Genomic DNA, 17,061 nt, shown 5'->3' on the forward strand with positions numbered 1-17,061 from the left:
ATTAATTCATCAAGTAGAGATATGTGGCCTCTCATTTTCACTCAATACCAACTTCTCATCTACCATGATTATTACATATTGTACCATGGTTGTTCACAAGTCACTACCCTAATGGACACTCATGTTTTGGCACCATGCATCTAGACCAATAGTATAATATTCTTTTGTCACAAAATAAATGTTATCATAGGAATTCAAGACAAAGATAATATGTTATGATTTTTAACTATACTTTTATACTCCATATTTTTAATAATGTTCAATTTGTAAGAAACATTTATTAGATAGAGATTTATTGAAGTTTTAAAATACATAATTTTTGCTAAGCTGACCCTTCTTTTGAACAGAAAGGGTGTTATATTAAAATTATTTGTTATAAAAGTCATTAATTAGGAGGAGTTTTTGGCCATTTTTACCTTTAGTTATATCTTAAGATATAATCTGATCTATTTATTGAGTATACATACTCAATTAATTATGTGTCATCTTGTCATCTCCCTATAATTGAGACGTAGTGAGTGTTTTGGATAGACTTAGTTTTAGTGATTTTGGCTTTTCATCTATTTTCTATTTTATTTTAAAAGTGTTTGGATAACACAAAACAAAAAGTGTTTTTAAACACTTTTTAAAGCTGAAAATATACAACAACAAAAAAAAAAAGTCAAAACCCAAGAGTTGGGTATTCCCAACTTATTACTTTAACTTTTAACTTATATATGTCACTTAAAAAAGTCAATCAAAACACTCCCGTAGTTTTCAAATACAATTTTTTCTAAGAATAAAATAGAAAAAAATAATGATTTATCGTAAACTTGTAGAATGATATATTAATTTGATATATCTATTTTCAGAAAAAACTGGGACAAATAATTTGAGACGTATGAGTAGAAAATTACGTACTTGAAAAGGAGTTGTCAATTTTCTTCATTTTTGCTTTGGAAAGAAGGCAAAGGTCAACCTCTTTCTAGTTTGTCAGGGTGGTTATTTAATTCTCATTTATGATATAGTAGTATATATATAAAAAAAAATACATATAATTTGCCCCTGGCTCCATGCAAAACTTTTGTGGCCTTCATTCAAATAATAAATATACAGTACTAACGACTTAAAATATTTTTGAGACGTTAATAGAGTTAGGTGCAGGCTTTCACATCAATACACCAAACGATCATCAACTGTTTTTATGTAAATATTATGTCGTTACGTTGGACCATTTTGAACATGCTAATAATTAAAATGTCATAAGTAACTTATAATGAAGGGTCATGTTTAAATGTGATGACATTATGATTAGTTGAGTTAAATACCCTTTTCGTCTGGTTTTACTTGTATTCTTAAGAAATAATAAATTTAATATTTTGAAAAATGACTTTATTTCTTAATTTTGTAAATTGAACAACAAAATAATAATAATAAAATATTTATTTTTAATATAGTGGATCAGTAAAAGTGAACGGATGAATATTAATAAAATCTTGTCAATCACACAAGCTAACTAACTTTTCCATCTAGCCACTCATCATAAGTTCAAATTGTACCCAAAAAAATCATCACAAGTTTAAATGAAATTGTTATTAATGAGAAATAGTAGGAAACTGTCGGAATGTACAAATTTAAAAGCTGCTATATTTTTGTTTGTAAAATTTATGATGTTTTGATTATTTGATTTGCTTAAAACTTATCCATATGAAGGTTGAATATTTATACCGTCACGTTACAAAATATCAATGGGATATCCTGCATTAATTATTGCTAAATTTATAACTACTATTTTGCCCTTCAGATAAATGTTTTAATATATGAACAATTACATGTGCTAACCTTATTTTGAGAGGCTACTTTTACCTTTTGAGCGTTATTTTATTAGGAGAAAAATGCACTTAAGTTATTTTACATCTTGCTCAAAATTATATATATTGATATAGAAGTTAATTTTAAATTTCACTTTTAAATGAGCGAACAAAACTATTCCCTCTATCCTTCTTAATCAATTCAATTTATGCAAAGGCGTTGGAAATGAAGGAAAGCAGACACTATTCTTTTTCTTTCTTCTTTCATTTCCATTAGGAGAAGTGAATTGATTCATTTAGTCTTTCTATTTACGTAAATTTTTGTTTTATTGGTGATTATGTTGGGCTAAAGAAAACTATCTGATTGAAAAAAGAGGAGCGACTGTTTACTGATGATTTTCAACACATAAATTTCAATTTAACTATTTTAAGAATAAAATAAAAGTACAAAAAAGATTTTATACGTAGATGTGATAACTCTATCAATGGAAAAAATTATAGCTTCTTTGTATTGTTTTTTTTTTTAAGAGGGGAACGAATCCCTCCGTCATTCACATTATATTCTTTCCTTCTGAAAAAAAAGGAAATATTGGTCATATATATCATTTTACTAACTACAATTAATTACCCTCAAATCTGAATTAATCTATATATAATTTTTTGACAAAAATACTCTCTTACATACCAGAAAAGAATATATATATACACAGAAAATCGTCTACAAACCAATTGTGTGCAAAATATTTGCTTAGAACAAGTGACAGAATAAGAAGTTTTACTAGAATAAAAATATAAAAGAACAAACACATAAAATATTTAAATGACTCATCATGTATTTTCTTCAATAGAAATAAACCCTTTACATTTGAGGCTCGATCAAGCCATGTTCAATAGTACATCTAGGGGTGTTCATGATTCAATTTGAATCAGTTATTGGTTAAATCAAAATCAAATCAATCTAGTCGTTTTTAAATTTTTTAAAACTAAACCAAATCAAACAAAAATAATAATCGTCGGTTTGGTTCAATTTTTCAGATTTTTTTTAGTTTGAAAGTTATAATTTTTTTTAGGACATATGTAACTCGATAGACACAAGCATCTAATACATGAACAATCCACATGAAAACTATTGTCGGTTCAATTAAGCAATATTAAAGTTATTATTACATGAACAAAGTGATTCAATTAAGAGAAAGTGTGACTATCTTATGTGAGGTAGGGTAGGTAAAGATTAAAGTAATGAATATTGATGGACTTGGACTTAGGATTGTAAAAATTGGGCTACAATTTAAGTGTTGGGCTTCAAAAAATGGTAAAGTTAAAGACTTAAATTAATTAAAATTTAACAAAATATTTATATTTTATTTATGAATAATATATAAATAATTATAAAATTTATATATCTAATTTATCGGATCGATGTGGTTATTTTTGCGGTTGTTTTTAGTAAAACCAAAATCAAACCAAATAATATCGGGTTTCAAAATTTAAAACGAAATCTAACCAAACCAAACTAAATATTGATTTGGTTTGAGTTACGATTCGATTTGATTTTTTTAACCATAACCATGAACAACCCTAAGTACATTTATACAAGCATAAACTTTAGTAGTTATAACTAATTATAATTAACCTATCTTATCTTCGTACCAAATGAGTCTATATATTTAAATAGGGAATTATTTCAAATAAATTTTGGTTCGAAAAAATTTAAAAATAAAACTAATTGCCAAAAAAAAGAAAGGGATGTTTGGTTATGTGGCAATAAAGGATAGGTTGATATAAGTGGCATCACAAAGCGAAGAATAGCTGGCTCGAAGCTGTCTTTTTTATTTACACAAAAAAATCTTGAGCCTTTTCTTCATTTTCCATTTCTGCTATCTTTCTCTGCTCATATCCATTAAACTTTTCCCCCTTTACTCCATTCATCATTTGTATGTGATAAAGGTGGGTGTTTTAATTTCAATGAATGTGGGTGTTGTGTTGTTTTCATCATTCTATCCTTAATAGGGTTTACATTAACAATTTAGGGGTTTTGGGTTCTTGAAATTGCTACTATTTTAAGTTTAACTGACTGTATTCTTCTAACTAACAACTTTTGGGTTGAAGAGTAGGTGGAGGAAAGAGTACATATAGAGAAACATTTTGGGCAAATAAAAGAAGCAGTTGAGGGAGTTGCTGAGAAGGGCGATTTGGGTTTTGAAGAATGAGTGCTTCTAGGTTTATAAAGTGTGTTACTGTGGGAGATGGAGCTGTGGGTAAAACTTGTCTTCTCATTTCGTATACCAGCAACACTTTTCCCACTGTGAGTACTTCATTACCTCTCTTTTGAATTTTGTCAAACAGTTGTTGGGCATTTTGTTTTAAGTTTATTCGATTGGGATACACGGGGCTCTGCCCAGTTAAGTTTTGCTTGAATTAGACCAAATGGGGCTCTTGCTTGTGAATTTGGTATCCGGTTTAATAGTGGGGTTGTTTTAGTTTTACTTCCAATTACCACAAAGAATGGACCTTTTGGGTATTTTTAAGGGGAAAAGAACTGATTTTGCTAGGTTATAGATTATTATAGTTCATTGCTCTTTTTGCTGATTAATCATCTTCATCTCTCATCTAGCTTGTCTTGTCTTGAGTAGTCTTTTAAGTTTTGAGAGGATTTGAGGTGAAGGACGTGAGAATCGTTCTCCACTTTCTCTATTTGTGGATAGACATTTTTGTTCTAGGATGTTGGTGATAACTAAAACAACAAATATGTTCTTTTAGTCTTTCTAGTGGGCCTTCCCCGGTACAAGTTTGAATCAGCAATGGCTGTGGCGTAGGCAGGATTTTTCGTAAGTGGTGTCACTTTTATGAATGAAAAAGAATAAAAAAAAATAATGTATCATATTATAAAAGAACAACAGGTTAATAAAACACAATTCATGTATATTATTACTAACTCTTCTCGAAGAGTTTTCGTTTTTTTAAAATGTATTCAAAATTAAATAACCTCGTTAAATATGATACTACACACTTTCTTATATAAGGAATCAAACAATCACTAAACACGTCATTATTCATTTGATTTAGCAAATTGTTGTTAATCAATATCATTGGCGAGCAAGAAAAAAAGGACAAAAAACATAGCACAACAACTAATTAGAGAAGAAGCAACATCCTTTTCAATACATACTAATAGGTTTTGTCACCAAAGTTTACTAATGCATTTTGGAGTAACTGGTTCAACGTATTGTTAACTACCAATAGGTCAATGGTTTGAACCTGGACGTGTACCATTGTGTAGATTGAAGTGCAAAAACTTTAAAACTCTTACAAATGAGGCCACGGCGTTTAGAATGCGTGCTATTTGTGTTGAAAACTAAGTCATCTGACCAAATGAGCTGCGTGGCTCTGTGGCAAGTGGTGTCAGTTACTCTATTTATCCTTCAATTTTGTTCTTTCTCTTAATTATATATACTTACTTAGTAAAAATTTCTGATGATGTTGTGTCACGTGACAACTCTTAGCCTAAGGTAATTCCGCCCCTGAGCAAAGGAACTCCCGAATTGTTTCTTCTTAACGACGCATTTTTACAGTGAGTAGAACTTTGAATGATTGCAAATGGATGATCCCTAGTAGTGTCAGATAATTACTGATGTATTACCGTCTTTCTCTTTTTGGGGCGAGGATTTGGGGAATTGAGAAAACTATGAGTGGTGTTGTCAAGGTAAGCTGAAAGGAAACTACCTCGGGACTATTATTGGTGAACTCAGGCTTTATAGGCATAATGTCAAGTTGGTTAACAAACCAATAAAATGTTGTCTTCCATGTTTTTTTGTGCATCATGGATTGCTTGCATAAAAGAACTCTCTTTTCCTTAAAGGTAAAAGGATAAATATTCTTATAAAATAAAGGTATCTGGAACAAAATATGGACTGAAAAAAAAAGTCTTTAGAGCTCTCAGGGAAGATGGTATACAAGCTTATCTGACCTATCCGTATACATGCTCTATGTTGAATTGCTCTGGTTATAAGTTAGATATTGTTTTCTTTTCTGATTGAAATCATCACTTTTATAAGTTCTAATTAATTTTATTAGACTATTGGGTGAATTTTTCACATTTGGTAACTGTCTGCTGTGTGTTCCAAACAGGATTATGTCCCAACTGTATTTGACAATTTTAGTGCAAATGTGGTCGTCGATGGGAGCACTGTTAATCTGGGGCTCTGGGATACTGCAGGTAAAAGTTTTCCCACATCGGTAGTTTCATTTTCCTTTTTGTACCATTGTTGTGTGGAACATATTGATTCCTCTACTTTATAATTGAACAGGTCAGGAGGATTACAATAGATTAAGACCTTTGAGCTATCGTGGGGCAGATGTATTTATACTGGCATTTTCTCTCATTAGCAAGGCGAGCTATGAAAATGTCTCCAAAAAGGTGAGTTCCTTCTCTTGTATTCTCTGTCTCACTTTTTCTTGGGTTGTACTAGGTCAGGGAAAAGGTGATACCTATAGTTGTAAATCTGTTTTAGTCATGCTATACATTTACTTTAGGTCTTATATTGGTAGAAAATATAGAGAACTTCTTGTTTTGTACATTATTGGGAATGAGATGAATTTAAATGGAGATAGATGGTCAATGAGGATTCATGTTGAAGACTTCAACTTATTAGGGACTGAGGAGTAGTTGTCTTAGAACTTGGTCAGGGAAACGAACTAGAATGTGGGAAGATGAATGAGACAGACACTCATTAAGTTGATGTGAATGTGGCAGGATTAATGATTCCTTTCGGTCTCATTAATTTGAACAAGTTCGTGAAACATTGGCTTGCTGGTATTTACTTTAAATACTTGTACTAGATACATGGTAAAATACCAACCAACCAGTATTTCCAGTGTTGTCTATATGGGATTTCTTAGCCAAAAATTAGTAAAAGATGATTATTAGAAAGTTGAAACTTGAAAGGAGTAAAATGTATGGTTGGTGATATTCCACAATTGCTAATACTTATTTCATTTTCTTGCTATTGAATTTCAGTGGATTCCTGAATTGAGGCATTATGCTCCTGGAGTTCCAATTATTCTTGTTGGAACAAAGCTAGGTTAGCATGTCCTATTTAATCTTGTTTGATTGTTTGGTTAATTTCTTTCTTATTATTGCTAGTTTCTTCCAGTAATCTGTCATAGTGTCGTCTATCTTCCTATTATCTTAACAGCTGATAAGTATTATTATGTGATTTCATATCAACTACTTTAGCTCAGCTTGTTCTTATGGATAAGACCATTCCAAAAGCTATGATGGGAAGGCATAACCGAAGTGATAAATGCTGCTATTTACCGGCTGAACCATGAAACTAAATCATCTCAATCAATAGAGCGCTGATTGAACATGAACTTTTTTTTTTTTTTTTTTTGAAACTGGTAAGGTTGTATTCTTCAGCATTAAGGGCATGCTGGCCACCACCAAAAAGTGTCAATTACAAACTTCCTATCAAATCTACAATCTGGTCTGTATCTACTATACACAACTGTTTACACCAAAAAAGTAGAGATACTATACAATTCCATTTGACCTTGTGTATGGAATTGGATCTATTGTCGAAACATCTACTGTTCCTTTCCTTCCAAACTGACCACCATATACATGATGGTATTAACCTCCACCATCTCTTCTGGCTCTTGGTACCTTCTCTCCTTACCCAGCTCTTCAACACGTTTGATGTATGTTCTGGCATTGTCCAATTCAGAGTGGCTCTTGGTGCCTCCTCTCCTTACCCAGCTCTTCAACACGTTTGATGTACGTTCTGGCATTGTCCAATTCAGATTTGAGATGCTAAGGAACAAATTCCAGATTTGAGCAGTGTAATTACAGTGCAAGAAGAGGTGGCTGTTAGTTTCACTTGTCAAATTGCATAAAAAACACCTAGGGACCAGCTGTCTACCCTTCTTCTGAAGTACTTCTTGTGTTAAACAAGCTCTCTTTATCACTAGCCAAGTGAAGCATTTCACTTTTGTAGGAATATCCCCCTTCCAAAAATAGTTCCAGAGGTGTTTTGGTCTCCTTGCCATCACCTGGAGACCTCTTCTGTAAGCACTGTTGACTGAGAAAAGGCCATCTTTGTTGTGCTTCCACAACATCCTGTCTGTGGCATTTGCGTTGATGGTCACTCCGCCTAGCATCCCTAATATCTCAGCCACCCTTTCCACCTCCCAATCATTGAGAAGTCTTCTAAAAACTAGATCCCAGCCCTGTTCAGTCCAGCAATCACCAACATTGGCATCAGGATTTCCACAAATTTGAAAGAGATCTGGGAAGAGATCTCTAAGAGGGGATTGGTCTATCCAAACATCCTTCCAAAATTTTGTTTTAGTGCCACTTCCCACCTTGATATATAAATTTGTCTCCATTTGTGACCACAAGTTTCTAATTGATCTCCTTGCACCCACACCATAAGGTTCTGATGTGATCTCTGTACACCAAGGGTTTAACTCACCATATTTTGCTATGATCACCTCTTTCCAGAGGGAATTTCTCTCTTCAGTGTACCTCCACAACCACTTCTTCAATAGGCTCTCATTCTGTAGTTTCAAGTTCTTAATTCCCAGCCCCCCTCTGTCTTTGCTAAGTAGAGCAGTTTCCCAGTTTACTAAGCTATAGCCTTTTCCATCCATCTTGCCTTGCCATAAGAATTTTCTCCTTAGCTTATCCAGATTTTCCACTACTTTTCCTGGGATTGGGAATAGAGACATCACATAAGTGGGCAGAGAATCAAGAACAAAGATTATTAAGATCAATCGTCCTCCAAGTGAACGATATTGAGCCTTCCATCCAGAGAGCTTCTTTTCAGTTTTCTCCAAAATACCATCCCATATTTCCAAGGCTTTGTGATTGTTACCCAAAGGCATGCCTAGATAGGTGGTAGGCAGCTTCCCAACACTACTCCCTAGTATGCCTGCCATCTCTTTTATCTGAGGTACCTCATTCCATCTCTTGTAGGACACCACAACCTTGAATTCCAGCAACAACAATATACCCAGTGCTGTCCCACACAGTGGGGTCTGGGGAGGGTAGTGTGTACGCAAACCTTACCTCTACCTCAAAGGCGATGTAGAGAGGCTGTTTCCAATAGACCCCCGGCTCAAGACAAAGACTAGGAAAATGCATAATGGAAGTACAATAGACAATAGATAGTAAGTAACTTGTAGCCCACCACAACCTTGAATTTCAGATGCCTTTTAAACTGGAACCAGCTCTGAAGAACTACTTATGTTGTCCCAGAGAAAAATGTGAGTTAGGTATGGTTAGGCAGAGAGGAAATTCGGTTCATACAACTAGAAGTCTTAGATCTCAGTTATGATGACTCTCAATAACTCTAATTGTTATGTGGTCAAACTGCCAAAAAGTCTCTTTGAGAAGTGACCTATTGCAGATTGAGATTTGAGATAGATGAAAAAGTAAGTTTTGGTTAAAAGTTTCATGTCTCATTTAAATAAATGCAGCAAACGCAAAATTTATGCAGTTTTACATGGCGTAGCTAGCCTAATTTTTTAAAAGAGCCACCTAGGGAAGTCACTAATCACATTACTTTGTGTCTGAATTAGAATTGGAATGTGTATCTTCAAATTTTAAGGCCAAAAACTGCTTTAAATAGTAGAAAACACATTGCCTGGATTTTGAAATTGGAAGTTATTAATGAACTTAAACAGATTAGTTTACTGTAATCTATGATTGAAATTCAAATGTACTACTGTTGAACTTAAAAGTTCACAAAATATTCTAAACCTAAACGTGAAGGATATATCTTCTTGATGTTACATCCAAGGACAATTTTTCTTACATCCAAATACATAAAGAACTTTGTGTGGTTTCTATCCTACTAATTTGCAGCTAAAATGTACGTTCCTTTTCTGGCAAGTTTTAATTTAAATTCTTTTCCTCGAAGTTCAGTTTACATGAGTCTAATTCCTTTTTTCCATTGCCTCCTTTAATTTTCTTCTCATCTATTTCCATGTTCTTAGTCTAATACTGTTGATGTGTTTCCATTAGATCTCCGAGAGGATAAGCAATTCTTTGTGGACCATCCAGGTGCTGTTCCGCTTAGCACAGCTCAGGTATACTACCTTCAATGTGTTTTGAGTAACAACTGTATATCTGGTGTTTTCAGTTTCTGGATTAAAATTTTTATGTAGCCCCTTAGCCCTCTAGCAGAACCTTAAATTCCTGCTTATTTTAAAGGGTGAGGAGCTGAGAAAGTCGATTGGTGCTGCTGCTTACATTGAATGTAGTGCAAAAACACAACAGGTGCTTTTCTGATTCAAAGATGACTATATGCTTTAGTTTTCAAGTTATCTTGTTACATATTTCAATTGCCAAAATTGCAGAACATTAAGGCTGTTTTTGATGCCGCCATCAAGGTGGTCCTACAACCACCCAAGCAAAAGAAGAAGAAGAAGAGAAAGGGTCAGAAAGCCTGCTCTATCTTGTGATTGCTAAAAACATTAGCTGAACGAAGGAGATGTAGATTGTTTATCAACGTCTTCCCAAGTTCAAAAAATTGCAACATAAGGTTCAATATTGTTAGTCTTGACTGACTATAACTGGAAAGCATCAAACCTGCAGTTGTCCGTATGATTATAGGCCGAGATGTATATTTGTGATCCGAAGTATGGTTTAGGGATACGAATGTGCAAAAATCATCTCAGTTCGTTTTAAATCTGTATAATCTATTATGTAACACTAGTATGATGATTTCTTGTCTTTGCGTCTGCTATATGTTGTTTATGTAATGTACCTGAACATACTGATTTAGATTGTCCAACAAGTTGATTTGCTATTGTCATTGTTTTGAAACGTAAAGATGGTGGTGGTGCATTTTATGTTTTTTTTTTGTGATGGAAAATATTAGGTCACTAGATGGGAATTGGCTTGTATTAGTCAGAAGCTGGAAAATATCAAATGAATTTTGAGTTCAATAGTTTATGTTTATCATAAAGATGTCCATGTCTGAATATAACTTATGAGATATTATGATACGGAAAATAATAATTTATGACCTGTGAAAAATCATCTGTTATGAGAGGGCGGACGTAGAGTCTTTCTGAAACAATTTTTTTTACCTCCATGAGATAGAGATAATATGTGCGTTTGGTGTTGCTGACACAAGATAGATGTGTCAAATCCGTGCAAGACTTATGTTAATTAAAGCTGCAAGTTAGACAATTGTTAATATGTATAAGCCAAATTATAGAGATTAGGTAAGATCTGTAAGTATAATTAGGTAAATAAATAGACAGATACGCTCCTCAGTACTCACATCATAAAAATTGGGTCAAAATTCGAAAAAAAATCTGCCAATAATACATATGCATGTCCCCTGAAAAAAAAAATCTCATGTGAAAGTGATTGATGCTTTTTAAAATTTGTGGGCCTGTATCCTAATGGGCCACTCGTTGTGGGCCTTTACCCAAATCTTTTCCATTCATGTTAGAAGCCCTATGGATCTTCAATTCAATTTTTCTACAATAACAGGTCTGCACATTTTTTTTGTATATTTAATGGTGTGGGGAATATATGTTCTAATTTAATAGAAAGAATTGAATTTTTTTACATATACGAGGATAAACTAAGATATTATTGGTAGGGGTGTATATGACTGGGTTGGTTCGGGTTTTTCAAATATCAAATCAAATCATTTGTGTCGGATTTTTAAATTTATAAACCAAACCAAACCAATAAAACTCGGGTTTTTCCGGTAAAGTATTCATACAAACATATAATTTACTTGTACTTCAAATATTTCTTTAGTCCTACCAAAATACAACTATCTAAGATGTTTCTTAAAAATATAACACAATATGATATGATATGATTAATGACACTAAAATATCCAACAAAAATAATACTAATGAAATTGCGTAAAACAAATATTGCAAATTAACAAGTCATAATGAAAATGATCATAATTTAAAAGTACAAAATCATGCTAAAATTAAGTTTAATAAGTATTAGTTACATGACTAAATATTAAAGAAAATTAAAATTAGATTATGTATTTTAATTGTCTAAACCAATGTAAAACTAAAGAACAAATATTCAATATTATTGTCATTCTTAGTGTTGAATTCATTTTCTTTTTGCATTAGTATTAATTTGATTTTGATTTAAGCTTTATTATAATTACCAACATCTGTGGACTATAATCTTTATTGGCCCATTCATAATTCTAAGTTTCAAACTTGAAATAATATATTAAAAGATAAAAACTATGAAAAAGTATAAGAAATATTTAAAAATTATATCAAAGTAAATATTTTTATGTATAAAATAAAATTTTAAAATTATATATATAAATTCGGGTTGGTTTTTTTTAGTTAAAACCAAACCAACCCAAATATAGTCGGGTTTTTTTTTCAAAACCAAACCACTAGTTGGGTTTTTTTTTCGGGTTGACTCGGTTTACAGTTTGGTTCGATTTTCGATTCAATTTTGTACACTCCTAATTATTTGTATTCGATGTTTATAAAAAAAAGTATGCAAAGAAGACACGTGTCATACTTCGTCAGTTTAATATAAAATATTGGATGTGAGTAAGTTTTTACTGTGTTTTTATTGTTAAGATGTTTGTCAGATGACAAATTGCTAAAAGCGACGTATATTTTTAAGTGTTGTTATTTTTCCTTCAATTGATATAGAACAAATTCAATCAATACTATTCTCAAGCAATGCTTTGTAATAATTCATATTTCTGAATGAAGATTTGTCATAATATAGAAGATAAATGGATGGTTATTCTTTAAGTTGGATCTCTTTATATTCTTTCCATTTTTCTATAGTTTTAGCATAAAATGAATAAATAGTATTTTAGATATTATTCCATTGGCCTTTCTAATTTTAAGGTGTGGGTGGGGGGGGGGGGGGATATTGATGGGAAAAGATACAAACATGTGGTAATGCTCATACTGTACGATCGTCGGTGGCACTATTATTGTGAATTTATTTTTGTGATACGATTTGGGACGGAATAAGACATATCACCAAATCATTTTTTTTAAGTAGCTCCTTTTTTTTTTTGGCGGTGTCGGGAGCCCACATTAGAGCTCTAACTAAATTTGGATCGCGCTCTATACAAGGCCCATTTGGGAGTGACGCTCCCAACAAGATTTTTTCCATACACGGGACTCGAATCCGAAACCTCTGGTTAAGGGTGAAACAGTCCCACTAGAACCCATGTTGGTAAGTGACTCCTTACTACTCTATAATTTTCTATCAGATGTTCGATGTCCACATCATAGCCTAACAAATCGACTTTTGTCGAGAAGTTCTATTTAGGCACATGTAGTGCTTTAAGTTATGAGTTCAATAGATTAAATAATTTTGGCTTAATTATTTTTGCATATGTTAGTAATATATATATATATATATATATTTGAATTGAGTTACTAGCACTTAAGATCACTGTCCTACTATCAAAAAATTATAAAATTTAAATTCTAAATTTATCTCAACTTCGAAGGTAAAAGGATTTCTTATCAGAGGTGACTCTATTTTTATGTATGAAATTTAAAATTTTTGGTTAAAAATGAAAGAGTGCTCCTTTCTATGTGTGCTTACTTTATATATATTAAGACACTTCTAAATTATTATTATTTTGAATTTTCCACTACCCTACGACAACTCTTTGGCAGTATGTTTCCTGAATATGACCTTAATAATTTTTGTCTAAACGTTAGTATCATTTATTATTTGAAAATGAAGTCATATATTTAAATTAATTGAAATAGTGGTGTGTCTGCCTCAAATCAACTGTAATGGTGTGTTTTGGAAGATGAATAAAATTGTTTTGTTAAAAAAAAAAAAAAAAAAAATAGTGAATCATCAATTTTTGAACTAACCGTGAATAGAAAAACGATTACCATCTTTGTACACTTTTAATTGTCATAGTTTCCTTTTTAGAGTCAAACTATAAAAACTTTGACTAACATTTTACGATGATTTTTTCATCATATAGATATGCAAAAAATTGCAATTTATATCGTATAGTTTTTGAATATTTAATTTTTTTTGTTTAAAATATCAAATTAATGTAATCTAATTTAACTTTGAAAATTAATCAAATTGGCTTTCAAAAGGATAACATGACAAATAAAAGTGGACGGAAGAAGTAATACATACTGATGAAAGGAGGAGGTACGCCATGTGTAAATTAAATTACGTGAAGGAAGTTCTTAGTTCTAGTAGACGTAAAAAGCAATCCTAGCTTTTTATTAATAATTGGAAGTTTATTAATAAACATATGAAAAAAGTGAGAAGGATGTTCAACATTTAGTGTGTATATATAAAAAATAATTTTAATAATACATAAATAATTTAATTTTTTATCAAAAAAGGATTGAGATAAAATCCTCAACCCTATCTAATTCGGCACCCATAAAAAGAATTACAAGACTTTTCGTTTTTTCATTTTTTGTTGGAGAAAGATGACTTAAACTTTATAATAGATGATGAACCCCAAATTTTTCTTGCCACGTTCTGGCTATGAGTATTTTGCTTTATTTCTTTTTTCTTCCTTTTTTTTGATGTAATGGAAGCTTGCACAAATAAGATATACGGAGTATAAAAGATATTTTAGTAGCAGTGACCATGACATATTGAACCGTCCGTTTATTTTTTTTAATTCTTAATCATAGATTTTAATTATTTGAAGATTATAAATTGGAATTTTAAAAAGAAGATAGAAGAGAGCTCTAAATCCGCTCTATTTCTATTTAATCATATCAAAAAATTAATTTTCTAATAAGCAGGGTGAAGCCGCCCTTTTCTGGGCGCGTCAAGCGACGCTCCTTCACTAGAAAATTACATTATTCGATATAAAGGTCAATTTTTATTCAATAACTATAAAAATATATAAGTATTGACACTTTTTAACATAAATTGAAGGTTTAGTTGTTAAAGAGCTGTAAAAATTCCTTCAGATTGCATGTTCTCGCCCTGTCGGCTAAGAACACCCACTCGACTCATAAGTACGGGCCAAGAGAATCGAACCTTGACTGTCCATATATAAAACATGACAAACAGAAATATCTTTTTAGCTTTTATTTTAATTTTGATTATTTTTTAATAAAAAAATCCGGAGGAATATGCAATGACCTTGCTAAAAAATTCTAACAATAGACTTTTTTTTTTTTTTATCGTGGTGAGATGAATAGATTCCACTTTTATTTAAAACTTAGGAATGGAGAAATTTCGATATAACTCAAATGATGAAGGAATGAAATCATATAACTTAATTATTATTTCATCTGTCTCTTTTTACTTGTCAAATTTTGATTTTCACTTGTTTCATTTTACTTGTTATTTTTAACAAATCAATACTCTCTCTATTCCTAATTAGTTGTCCACTTTTGACTTGACACACCTATTAAGAAAATAATTATTGACATAATGAGTTTACCATTTTACCTCTATTAATTATGAAGTGTGTGAATTAAAAACTTAAGATTTTCAAGAAGTTTTATCTTTTTCAAAGTAATTAATTGAAGGTATAATGGGTAGAATTTTTTTTATCCTTTCTTGATTTGTCGAAATGGACAAGTAATTATGAACAACTTAAAAAAAAAAGAAAAAATAGACAAATAATTAGGGATAGAAAGAGTAAAAGACAATATATTTTTTACCTACTATATCCACAATTAATTTAGAGAGCTAATATTTTTGAAAAAGGTAGAATTTCTTTAATGAGTAAATTGATTTTAAAATTTTATTGATTAATAGGAGTAAAATTGTAAACTCAATATATCAATTTTTTTAAAAGGTATATCAAGTTAAAATATAACAGGTAGCAGAGGGAGTACAATGAAAAGATATTGGCTTTTAATTAGTGGCCAAAGATAGTCACACTTGTCCATTTTACACTGAGTTTTCATTTTCCTTTAAAAATTAAACCAAACCTTTCAAAAACTTTCTAATTATAGTTTGACATTTCCTATTAACAATCAAATAGAAAAAAACAAGTGAAACAACGATATGAGGTAGCCAGATTTAATTATGTAATTATTAAATTTCATTAAATCATTCATTATAATCATGCTTATCTTTTCAGTAAGCACCTTTTTTTTTTTTTTTCAAGGGCTGCTAAAAAATAAATGGGAATAACTTTCTTACTGGCGGTCAAATTTGATTTAGTCATAATTAAAGTAAAACATGATAACCTCCCAAAGTTGACCAGAATCAACCTATATTCCAAAGGTTATTTCTCTCCCTTTTACTTAAGTTTTGACCATTAAAAACTTATTAAAAATGTCTCCAAACCATTCAATATTTTTTTAGTATTATCATGATAAATAAAAATAAGTTTTAATATAATTTATGTATATACAAATAAAAATAATTTTGAGTTGCCTATTAATTTAAAACGAGTTTAATTGCTTATTGATTTAAAAAAGAAGGTCAAGTCAACCATTTGAACCACCAAACGATGGACTAGATTAGTCAGGGACATTGATACTTTTATTTTTTGATATTCTTTAACTTACACATTCCGTATAAAAAAATAGTTGTGACACATAAATATATATTATATCATATCATAACGTTATTAGGTATAAAATTCAATTGCTAAAGAGCAAAATTTAAGGATAATTCTTACAAATTTATCAAAAGTACTTTAACCTCAAAATGAGATTTAATGTGTTTGATCATGAAATATTTTCGCTTTTTTCCCCAAAATTCTACACCAAAATAACACTTAGATCAAACTCCAATTTCAGAAATTATTGTTCATTTTGGAAACAAAAAATCATTATTATTTCAAATTTCATAATGAAACATAACTAATTGCCTATTAAATTATTTGAACTTCAAAACGAGTATCCAAAAAAAAAGTTTCAAATTTTAAATGTCAGCACAAATGAAACAGTTTCACTATGTTTTGAAAATATGATCGTTGTCGTAACGTTGCGGCAAGCTATTAACTCTCCCAACAATATAGTAAAGCCGCTGGAGTTTTCTGAGCCCTATTTGTCGGTGGTTAGCAGAATATCACGGTTTTTCAGTATTTTCACCGCGATTTACCTGCATGTTTTTATGAACAGAACCCAACAAATAGAAAAATAATCTTAATTTTTAACCTCTGTTTTTTCAAATACGTTGTTTAATGTTTATCTCTGTTTTTATCCCTCTTTACCGGCAACTCTTTATTCCTTACCCTTCTTTCCCTTTTCACTATACTACCTAGGATTTTAGGTATCAAATTCCAAAAACAATTACTCTGTTTTTTTTTTCTTTCTAAAATAT

The 17,061-nt window shown here is 31.1% G+C and overlaps 1 protein-coding gene across 1 annotated transcript; it reads left to right on the forward strand.

Annotated features, from left to right (window-relative positions):
• Nucleotides 1-3,604: 3,604 nt before the first annotated feature.
• Nucleotides 3,605-10,641, forward strand: LOC102598995 (rac-like GTP-binding protein 5). Its single transcript, XM_006359634.2, has 8 exons — nt 3,605-3,737; nt 3,905-4,095; nt 5,919-6,006; nt 6,098-6,207; nt 6,808-6,871; nt 9,817-9,881; nt 10,006-10,071; nt 10,152-10,641. The coding sequence occupies exons 2-8, from the start codon at nt 3,997-3,999 to the stop codon at nt 10,254-10,256; spliced, it is 597 nt and encodes a 198-aa protein (XP_006359696.1). The 5' UTR covers nt 3,605-3,737; nt 3,905-3,996; the 3' UTR covers nt 10,257-10,641.
• Nucleotides 10,642-17,061: the final 6,420 nt, after the last annotated feature.

The sequence above is a fragment of the Solanum tuberosum genome, unplaced genomic scaffold (assembly GCF_000226075.1).
Source record: "Solanum tuberosum cultivar DM 1-3 516 R44 unplaced genomic scaffold, SolTub_3.0 scf00290, whole genome shotgun sequence".
NCBI lineage: Eukaryota > Viridiplantae > Streptophyta > Magnoliopsida > Solanales > Solanaceae > Solanum > Solanum tuberosum.

What these genes read in the sequence shown, in the direction of transcription:
- LOC102598995 (XM_006359634.2), top strand. Translation starts at nt 3,997, where the DNA reads ATGAGTGCTTCTAGGTTTATAAAGTGTGTTACTGTGGGAGATGGAGCT. An exon ending in ATGAAAATGTCTCCAAAAAG is followed by an intron (nt 6,208 to 6,807) that starts GTGAGTTCCTTC and finishes ATTGAATTTCAG; the next exon opens with TGGATTCCTGAATTGAGGCA. An exon ending in GTAGTGCAAAAACACAACAG is followed by an intron (nt 10,072 to 10,151) that starts GTGCTTTTCTGA and finishes CCAAAATTGCAG; the next exon opens with AACATTAAGGCTGTTTTTGA.